General features: G+C 30.7%; 1 protein-coding gene and 1 long non-coding RNA gene across 2 annotated transcripts; one reads left to right on the top strand and one right to left on the bottom strand.

Annotated features, from left to right (window-relative positions):
* Window positions 1-4,446: 4,446 nt before the first annotated feature.
* LOC114755722 (uncharacterized) lies at window positions 4,447-5,418 on the bottom strand. Its single transcript, XR_003741349.1, has 2 exons — window positions 5,254-5,418; window positions 4,447-4,601 (listed from the first exon to the last, which is right to left on the bottom strand). It is a non-coding gene; the product is annotated as an uncharacterized LOC114755722 (long non-coding RNA).
* A 3,386-nt stretch (window positions 5,419-8,804) lies between these two features.
* On the top strand, window positions 8,805-10,070 carry LOC114755834 (NDR1/HIN1-like protein 6). The gene has a single exon (XM_028944710.1). The coding sequence runs from the start codon at window positions 8,962-8,964 to the stop codon at window positions 9,751-9,753; it is 792 nt and encodes a 263-aa protein (XP_028800543.1). The 5' UTR covers window positions 8,805-8,961; the 3' UTR covers window positions 9,754-10,070.
* Window positions 10,071-11,324: the final 1,254 nt, after the last annotated feature.

Here is an 11,324-nt window from a genome sequence, read left to right as displayed (position 1 = left end):
TAATTAATTAATTGTTAGTATCTGTATATATATTTATAAAATTAAAAATTCTTTTGGAAACAATGATTTTTTTTGCTAACAGAAAAAAAATATTTTACCTTAAAAATTATAAACATGAAATGTCATAATTTTTTTTACAAAATTAAATAAACACACATTAGAACCAAAGACAGTGAACAGTGAAACCTTTTATCGGATGCAGTTAATGAGATAAGGTCAGATTTTGATTTCAATCTGAAGGGCATTTTTGTCCAAATACTATTGCCTCCCTTCTGACGCCTATGATAATTACTCCAACATCCAGTTTTTTAACCCCAAAAACAAATTTTTTTTGCTTTCTCCAAAATTATTATTTGGGAGGCTGAAACTATAGTTGTAACCCAATCCATAATTTTGCAAAAAATAAGAGTGTTTAGATACTTTTGGACTCGAACCATGACTTGGGATCTAAAAGTGCTTTTTGAATAATTGTCAAATACCCCGTATCTTTAATGTGTTATTTAGGCAACAATTATTTATTTTTTCAAAAAATATATGTTTTTTAAATTTTGTCTTTATACAATATTAAAAACATAATCAAATTTCTTTTTCTTTTAAATACTTGATTGAAAATATGAATTTTTTTTAATTTTTTAGGTAGAATATAACACATAATACTATAATTTTAATAGTTAATAAAATTAAAAAAAAAAAAAACTCAGCCCACGGTTTTGCAGTCAAACAAGCAACAAATTGCGAGTCTAACAATAGTAGTATAATATAGGTTAAAAAAACTCATTTATTAGTAGTTTAGCTTTTAATTAATCCTAACTCGTCATTTTTAATAGATTGGCAGGTGACCCTGGCTCTACTTGGATCAAATTAGTATTGATTAAATTAATATCATTTAATTAAAAACATTCATATATGGTCATGAAAACTACCCAAACATGTCAATGGATTTCATAAGTACTTTTTTATAGTACTCAAAAATTATACGAGTTTCCACCGCTAAATCAATGTTAGATCTCGTCCATTTTACATTTATTCACCCATTCATCGATTTTGCAATACATGTCGTGGAAGATCTAATTAAGGGAGGATGAGAGTTTTCTTGCAGTTATAAATTCCAGAATTAGACAAAACGTACTACAAAATTGTTTAGTTATGTAAAAGATGCTATTGTCACGTATTGTCATAGTTATTGAAAATGAATTATAGGTTTTATTATTGAATAAACTGATGTTCAACATAACGATATAATGATTTTTCCAGATTTCATTTCCAATAAAATAAGTTGACAAAGTTTATTCCGTTCCCATTGATTAAGCTATCTTGATAATGATATATAATTAAGAAACATGCTTCTAAATTGAGTTAAGATGTAAATTTGTTCAGGAAATTTTCACTTATGGAAGTTTTTTTTTTTTTAAAGGTTAAAGTGTAAATTTGCTTAGAAAGTTTTTGTTCAGGATTGCTAGGTGTCCGAAAATTTTCAAATTGTAGCAATGTTTGTTATCCATGTTAAATTTGATCATTAATTAACCAAATAAGTTACACTGGTAAACCCACATATAATTCACTTCATTTTTTTTTCCCAAGTTATCCATCTCATTCTTGATTCATAACCCTAACCCCATTTCTTCCACACAAAAACAACTCTTTCCACACTTCATTCACGGATCATAACCATAATAAGTAAATTATATATGTAGAGGGGAAGCTCGTGAGAGTTCTTAAAAAATGTAAACAATGGGGTCGATTATGGGAATAACATGGGCCTGGAAAGCAATGATTTTCCCAGCGTTATGCTAAGTGCCCACCTTGAAAAAAGTGAAATGGATGACAAGTGGTCTTATTAGCTCAGAATATTTGGCTAATGGTCAAATTAAACTTAATTTGCATAACAGTTAAGAGAATTTAAAATAATTTGTTTAAGAATTTGTATGGTATTTTCATGCACGATGTGTGATTAAAAAGATATTATATAAAATGAATTCTCTTTCGGTAAAAACTTTTAGGGCAAATTTTAAAATTTTTGGAATGAAATTGAAATATCAACATATAACATTGTTAAGATTTGGAATTTTCATGTGACATTGAATTAAAAAAATTCCAGATACCTAGTGCTCCTGAATAAAAACTTTCAGAGTAAATTTGCATCTTAATCCAAAAAAAAGTGGATCTCACATGGACCTTTCAACTCAACATATTTGGTCAACTAACAGTCAAACTTAAATAACGACTAGGGCAACATTACTATGATTTAAAACTTCTGAGGTAATATTGAGCCAAAAAAATTCCTCTTACCTAATACTCTTAAACAAAAACTTCCGTAACAAATTTGTAACTAAACTCTTTTAAATTTCTATATATAAGGATAAGCAAGTTGCAGTCCACTTTTTTATTCTTCCAAGAGTGACTTGATCAAAGTTTCATATGCACCAAATGAATAAGAAAATTTTCATTTAATTTCCAAGATTATCAGGTCCTATGTGGAATGAGTGATATACAAGCATACATGTGGGAACAAAAATCACGTTACCAATAGTAGTTACATACGGTGATTGAATTGTAATCGAATTATTTCTATTCAGAATATGAAAAATTGAAAACTTCTAATTATGTGTTTGTAATTAAAATTTTAAAAATTATTTGTAGTTACTAGTTAGGCAGTAAATATACATAAAATAAATTTGAAAGAAGTTAATTAAACATCATAATTAAACTTTGATCTATGGGGAAAAAAATTTAAGCTCATACTTTTCATGGATGCTAAATTTAATTAACTAATTCTAATAATGTTTATAAGTTGATAACTAGCCCATTTGATTTTTAGTTGATACTTAAATTTTAAAGCTTAGATAAAAATGTGTTCTTTTAAAAAATGGACAAATTAACACCGGTCGTTCTTATTACTAGAAAGCTTCCAAAAACCAACCCTGAAGAGGATATTATGTTCAAATCAATCAATCAATCAACTTGTTTTCCTTTCGGGTAGATTTAGTATATCAATTTTTCTTATTAAAATAAAGTAATGCCCTATTTTACCAAAAGACTAATAGATTTAATGCATCAAAGAATCTGTATTTTTAGATAGGTTCTAAATTCTAATTAAGGCCGTCCACTTTAAATTTAGCTTTGAATGAGACAAACTTAAAGCATAAAAAATCATTCTCCTACCAAAATCAAATAAAAAAGTTACCAATAATACTTAAAAGTGATGGCATACATCTATCTAAACAAACGAATCATTGGCCAGTCTATATGTGGAACAACTTGCGGTATTAATTGGTATAACAAAATATGTATTGAAATTGGAAATTGATTCTTCTAAAATACTATTTTTAAAATCGTTTGTATTGAAAATTATTACTATAATGTAAGGTCCCTTTTTTTTTTTTTTAAGCTCAGTATATGTATTATTTATGGTTATTAATAGGGGATCCAGTTGACTAATTCAGATATTAATAAAGTTAAATAAGTTCCTTTAAAATACTCATTAGGTCCTTAAGATAATTATTGAGTTTATTTTAGTTCTAAATATAAGACTTATTTCTCATATTTATTAATTTTTTCTAAATTACTCCTATGATATTCCCCCAATATAATCAGGCAGAAAAGGGAGAAAAGATATTAAGAAAGATTATTATGGTGTTTTAGAAAAAAAACATGTCATTTTTTTTATAATTAACTAACTTATATAACTTTCTTAATCTAATCAAATTAATTAAATAAATCTTATATTAAAAATCGCAAAAGTATCATATTTATAGTTTTTCTCTCAACTAAGTTGTTTGGCTTATAAATTGATATACAATCTAATGATACATATAAATATTTTAAAAAGATCAGGTAACATGATACCTCTGGTCTTTAATATAAAAACTAGTTAGTGGTTGAATTTGGTCCTAAATATAAAACTTCAATCTAATCTATCTTTAATTTTTCCTAAAATATCCCTATGTGTAAGGGGATTCTACTAAGGGATAATTCAAATCATCTAATGCATATGATTAAAGAAGATAATTTAGAGAGATCAAAAGAAATAACCAGTTTAGCTAATTTTATTAATATCTTTAAATGAGTTATATAATTCTTTTGTTAATGACCAGAGGTAGTACTTTATAATTAAGTTTTTTTTTTTTCAGTTTCCTTAATTTTTCAAATTAGTCAGCCTGAGTGAAGTAGCTAGTATAATTAGGGGTGGGAACAGGCTAGGCCATGCCAGGCCAGGCTTTCCTCTTAACAGGCTAAGCCTGTCTTGTAACAAACCAGCTTGAGCCTGGCCTGTGGCCTGTTAAAGGCTTTCTTTTCAGCCTAAGCTTGGCCTGTATAAAGGCCTGGCCTGGCCTGAAGCCTGTTAAAAAGCCTACATGTTTTTCAAAAACTATTAACAGGCTAAAAATAAGCTATATACACATAAATAAATTCAAAATTATCTAAAATACAACAGAAAATCTAATATAATCTAATTAATCAACAATATAATACCAAATGAAACAAGGGAACAAGGTTCATCACAATTACAATAATTTTGACCAAATAAAAGTATAGACGTCCGTCCAGTTTCTTCTTGTTTTTTTTTTCCTGATCAGCGTAGTTGCTTCTTGTTTGAACACCTTGAAAAGAAGAAATGAAGTGTATAATATATTGACAATGATTCATAAACTAGCAATGAATCATAAAGCACATATTAGCAATTTAGCATATATCAGTTGAATGACTAAAAACATGCTTCCACCCTCTAGGAAAATGAGTAAGAAACCTGATAAATCAAAAGTTAACAAAAATATCCACAACACTAAAATTCCTAATTTTCTGTAGAAAAATTCTGATAAAATCTTGATCCAGTGGCACAATACTGGCTACTGTAGAATCTATAAACAAGGCACGCCTAAAAAAACAAGAAGAAAAACAATGAAAAATTATAAAACATAAGCACAACACTGTATGATTAAAATTTTGATAAAATCTGTTACTCTCCATATATATTATACATATATTCATGGCGGTGACTTCAGATTTCTCCCAAGACTATATATATATATATATATATATATATGGGGGAATATACACATGGGACCTTGCGTGTGTGTATTCATGTTAGATTTCTTCCATGAATATATATATATAATCACATTCAGATTTCAAATTTCTGCCATGAATAATGAAATCATGTCACCAGTCGATTGCTTTTATTTATTGGAATACGATGGACGAGAGAAAGTAGTGTTCTAGTTATCAAAGTTTAGTTTGTAACAAAAAGCTTACCCATTGACGACGTACGAGCTAAATGAGGAGTGAAGAGGAGGAGAGATTAGGTCTAGAAATTGGGATAGTGTGCGAATGGCCGACCGTGGGAGCTCGGAGCTGGAGAGTGAACGACGGCAATGCTATGGCTTGTGAGGTCTGACCGTGTGAGTCGGAACTGGAGATTGTGAATGACGCTGGTGAGACTTGGAGAATGGAGAACAAAGTCGAGACTGGAGATGGAGAGCTCGACTGCTCGGGTGGCGGCTAGAATAAGCCAAGGAGTTAAAAGATAGATAAGGAAAACCTAACAGACTAGGGCAGAGTAAATGCATTGAGGTTTTTTTTTGGCGAACTTTGGGTTTAAAATCATAAATCTTGCACGACGCTTAACAAAAACAAGCGGCGAGGCAGCGGCAAGGTGACCACCATCTCACCTCCAGGTCGCGGGTTCTCAAGGCCTCTTTTTGACAAATCTAAACATAAATACAAAATATTACAGAGGCATAACAGGCTCAGGCCTATAGGTTTTTTATAAGGCCTGAGCCTGGCCTATTAAGCGAAATAGGCTCTTAAAGAAGTCTGAGCCTATGCCTATATTTTAACAGGCCTGGCCTGATCAGGCCAAAAACAGGCCAGGCCAGAAGCCCCTGACAGGCTGCTTGGCCTATTTTTACCCTTAAGTATAATATAACTCTGTCAATTTATCCAAAACTCTTGGCCTGACCAATGAAGAATTTGATTTATCCAAAACCCTTAGCGTGACCAATTAATATTATGGACTGGAGTCATGTGACTCTCCTTAGACAATTATCTTTGCTTGCACAGACGTACCTCAGGAATACATCCTTCTCTAACAAATCAAAGAGTGGAACTATAAGAGGCACTGGTAAAAAAAATTATACTACCTCATGTTCTTAATATAAGACATATTTAATTAATTTAAATATATTAAAGAAGTTACTAAATTACTTTAAAGTATTTTTGACTTATTGTTTTATCCAAATTAATTTGCCTAAAAGAGATTATGTTACATATGCAGTAATTAAGTAATTTAGTAACTTTCTTAATCTTTTCAACTTGATCAGCTGAGTCTTATATTAATGATTAGAGGTGGTGTCTAACCCAGAGAGAGCAAGAGAGAAGAGAAGAGGTGTTGGACGACTAATTAGGTTATTAATGGTTTTCTGAAGCAACTGAAAGCAACTTCACTATAATAATTCTGATGTCATGAGTGGATATAGGGATAGTTTCAGATATGACTTAGAGGATATTTAGGTTAAAACTAAAATGATTTTAGAGATAATTTTACAGTATTCGAAGAAAGTATGTAAGAAAACTTTATCTCGGCTTACATAAAAACTTTTTTTTAAGTGCTTTTAGGAATTCTTAAAAGTCTCGTTGCATTTTCGAAGTTAGGAAAATGGCCTTGTTATTTCGGGCAAAAAAAACCAAGAGTCCTTAGAAAGCACTACTTCCTTATATGATTGCCATACGATAAAAATTATAATGATGTGATGAATACATAAGAAAGGACATTGGTAAATTAAAAAATTAACTAAAATAATTAAAGAATGATGAATGAATTACATTTTTTTTCCTTTTCCCCCCTCATGCTCATTGTAAATTAAAAAAAAAAAAGTTTCAAAGAGGCTTAAGGTCAAGTCAAGATCAGTTAAATAATATTGAGATGGTGGTGTTTTCTTAAAGAATTATAAATGAATTAGTCTTTCCAAAACAGCAGCGCGTAAAGTAAATAAAGCCAAGATTAGATCTAATCTGACTACCGAACACGTCATGCAAGAACCTTCTAATAAACTTTTTTTTAATTAAATATTAATTATTATCAATAAAAATTACAGCCAAGGGCCCCTTTATAGTAGTAATGACGAGTTAACGGTAAAAATTTCTTTTTAATTTTAAGAAGTTTGTGTTATGATCATGCTAGAATAACTTTTCAGATCTCTCTGTAAGTAAAATAAGTCCAATTGTAATTTCAAATTTTTTTGAGTCGCTTTCTTATGCGATAAATTGTTTTAAAACATTTTGGCTAAATATATCAAAGGGCTAGAAAGCAACGTGAAACAACTTGAAGCTTTCGTGGCATGCGGCTGAAGCAGAAACAGGACAAGAACCTCACCTATGTCAAAAGAAAGAAACATCAGCGATAATACCCAAACATGGACTAATAGTTCCCGTTCTTAAAAAAAAAATTGGTTAAATAATTTGAATATATTAAAAAAATTAGTTAAGTCAGTTGTTTATAATAAATTAAATATGTGTTATTTTTTTTAAAATACTCTTGTTAATTATGTGCATTGTTTAAAATTACCATGTAATGAAAGCAACTACTATAAGGACTACTTTAAGAAAAATAAATATATATAAAAGATCAAGTATATTGGAATTTTATATCTAAGACCAAATTAAAAGTCAAACTAGCTCTTATATTAAGGAACAGAGATGATATTTTTATTGTGAGAATTTTTTTGTATAATTTTGATTCACTTGTAACTCAATATTTAAATTTTGACTCAGCGTAATTTAATATTTATAGTTCTGATTCAATTGAAACTGCTCATTGCAGTGTCATATAGTTTTAACTGATCCCTAAATTTTATAAAATATATAATTTTGTTATCTAAAATGTAAAGACTAATATCTTAAATAGTTAAAACTAGAAAGATCAAGTCGCACCCAGTCAAAATTCAAAAAACGAGTTAACGATCAAGTTAAAATTCAAAATATAAGGATAAAAACAGTTAATATCCTATTGTTGTTGTTATTAGTATTAAGGAAGGTATGACCGTTGAGAGGCAGCTGCGTAAGGACGCAATTCGTGTTGAATTTATCGTACATGTGATTGGGAAGTCTTAAATATTATACTCACCACTGATAATGACTCTGCAAGTGCAAATCCCAATTTGTTCCACATCTAATATTTTGTAAATTCTTTGAAGATTTTAACATTATTCAATTAAGGGAGATATTTGTTAGTTAATAATTTATTCAAAAATTTAGCTAATCATAAAATATAATGGTACTTACTGAATTAAGATTGGTTATCGTCGTTTTTTTTTGTGGAAAATTTTACAGTGTTTTATATAGTTTATTAAGAACAAAAATCAGTTGAGAGATTTATAGTTTATTTTCGTGTAATAACACTTAGATTTAAATTAATTGATATAATATATTGAATATTAAATAATTAATTCATCCCGTTGTCAAATTAATGTTGTAGAACTAATTAATTCTACCAAAATTTTGCACTACTAATTCTTTTTCAAAAAATTACAAATCACATTATTAATTTCTTTGTCATACTGTTGAAAAGCCTTATGGCAGTGTAAAAACAAAACCAAAAAAAAAAAGCTTGAGAGAAAGTACACATAAAAAACTACAATTTTATTCTTACAGGAAGCCACATGGCATTTAGTCCGAATTTCAGACGCGTTAATTTTTTTTTTAAAAATAAATAAATTCCCTTTCAAATTCACAAAGGAAGCTTCATATATAATTATGTAGTACGCCATTTCAACCATAATTATTTACGCAGAATCACACAAAGCCTTTGACCTGCTCAATGCATTCAGACTTCAGACGTTTCTTCCCAATAAGCCCAACTACTCCATTTCTTTATGCTTATAAGTAAACACAATCACCAGAAGAAGAAGAAGTTCATAGCTAGCTTCATCTCTCATCTTTTCCATCTTTCTTCAACCTTCCGCCATGGCAGATCATAACAACCAGCAGAAGCGAATCCACCCACTTGCCGACGTTGAGGCACCACGATCACCTTCACCTACCCACCCTTTATTCCCCAGAAACACCTCCAAGTCCGACAACCCCAACGACGACCACCACCGCTCTCCGTCGCAACCGATTCCCAGACGAACCTTCCCGGTGAGCCACTCAAAGCCACCAAAGAGAAAAAGAAGCTGCCTCTGCAGGCTTTTATGTTGGACCTTTTCTCTCCTCTTAATCCTCATAATCGCTGTCGGAATCACCGTCGGAGTCATCTACCTCATCTTCAGACCAAAGATGCCGAAATTCTCCGTTGACCAGTTACAGGTCGTCCAGTTCAACCTCTCCGGCAGCAACAGCCTCTCCGCCACGTTCGACGCTCGAATCACCGCCACGAACCCGAACAAGAGGATCGGAATATACTACGAAGGAGGCAGCAACATCGAGGCATGGTACGAGGAAACCAACCTGGCACGAGGATCGTTTCCGAAGTTCTACCAGGGACATCGGAATACGACGGCGCTCACTGTCATCATGACGGGGCAGACGGAGGATGCTTCTGGGTTGTTCAACAGGTTGCAGCAGCAGCAACAAGAGACAGGAAATATTCCTCTGAACTTGAAGGTGAAGCAACCTGTGAGAGTGAAGCTTGGGAAGTTGAAGCTGTTTAAGGTTAAGTTCAGAGTGAGGTGTAGGTTAGTGGTGGATAGTCTCACGGCTCAAAATGGTATTAGGATTCAGAATAGCAGCTGCAAGTTTCGTGGGATTAGGTTATGAATGAATATTATTTGATTCATTCCATTGATCATCATATACATTCATATATGTAGTTTTTTTTTTTTTTTATATGTTCATTTATATCAAGGTATCCTATAGGAGGCATGGTCGGATGCTTGTGAGAGGGTAGCCCATTACTTGATAGGTTTCTTATATGTAGTTATCGATTATTGTTGTAGATTATTATTTTTTTTGTGTAGTGAATATTGATTTTTTCCAAAATAAAAATGGAGACACAGATGTCGTTGTTTTACTCCATTAATGATGTCCTTAGGATTGTGTGGTTATGTTGTTCTTCAATATACATATACTTTACCGGGTCTTTGTTGTTCATTATTAGTCACGGCGACTATAATACAATTTGAACTATTCAAAATTTGATATGGTTGAATGGTTCGAATTTAAGATTTTTAATATACAATTTTGAAATGATGAATTTAAAGAAATGTTATTAAATAAAAACTTAATTAAAATATATAAAAAAATTAAATTTAATCTGGACCATTCAAAATCAGTCTAAAAAGTCCATATTAAGATGAGTACTTAAACTCATTCTTGTGATGAATATGCTCCCAATTGGTATTACGAAACATTATTTTTATATTCATTTGTTACTCATTCTGACATTCTTCAGACTTTACTCCTAGAATTTAGTTGGATTTTTCCAAAAAAAAAATGAATTGATTTAATGTAATGAAAATTAGTCAATGAGGCTTTAGTTTTAATAGTTTCATCTTATTTTTAATTAAATTTATTCCTGTAATCATTATGATACGCCTGAAATCATTGCCAAGTGATGGACTTTGTATTCGTATATTTATGCCTAAGTGTTTTCCCCAATAAAATTTGTCGCATTTTGGTGTCAAGAAATTACCCAACATGAATAGTTCAAATTGTGATTAAAAATAATCCAAGCTTCAATGTGGAGGTTGAAGGGGTGTCATGGCTTGGAAATTGAATAGCACCACAGCAGAAGATGAAATGGAAAAACCCAACTCTAATACTCCTCCGGTCTTTAATGTATGATCTAATTAAAAAATTAATATTAATATTATATGTAAGATCTATTTTATACATTTATGTTTTTTTTTTAAATTAACCCTGTTGATATTCATGTAATAATAATCAAGCATGATAGTGAGGAAGAGTATTAAGAAAGATGTTTAGGGTACTTTAGAAAAAAATATATCATATTAACTAATTTAACTAATATTTTTAATTTACTCAAATTAATTAATTGGATATTATCTTAAGGACCAGGGAAATACCAATGAATGTGAAATAAGAAAGTAAAAAAAGAAAGATAAGAAAAAGGAAGGAAAGAGATAGAAAGACCTTTTAGATCAGCGGTTGAAAAAGTTACTTATTGAAAAAGTAATTTATAGAAAAGTAAAGTTGGATAAAAACTAAATGAGATAAGCTGATGGCATGTTTAGGATGTTGTTTGGACCCCCAAACATGCATCCCAACAGGAAAAATTACAGATGGGGGCAAAAAATATGTTTGGGTCCACGATTTTTGAATCTGACTTTTGGGATGCCAGTGGACTTCTACAAGAAGCTATTCAAAAC

The sequence above is a fragment of the Neltuma alba genome, unplaced genomic scaffold (genome assembly GCF_004799145.2).
Source record: "Neltuma alba isolate B1F8T4 unplaced genomic scaffold, ASM479914v2 tig00001344_pilon, whole genome shotgun sequence".
In the NCBI taxonomy this organism is placed as follows: Eukaryota; Viridiplantae; Streptophyta; class Magnoliopsida; order Fabales; family Fabaceae; genus Neltuma; species Neltuma alba.
This window is presented reverse-complemented; position numbering and strand designations above follow the sequence as displayed.

What these genes read in the sequence shown, in the direction of transcription:
- LOC114755834 (XM_028944710.1), top strand. Translation starts at nt 8,962, where the DNA reads ATGGCAGATCATAACAACCAGCAGAAGCGAATCCACCCACTTGCCGAC.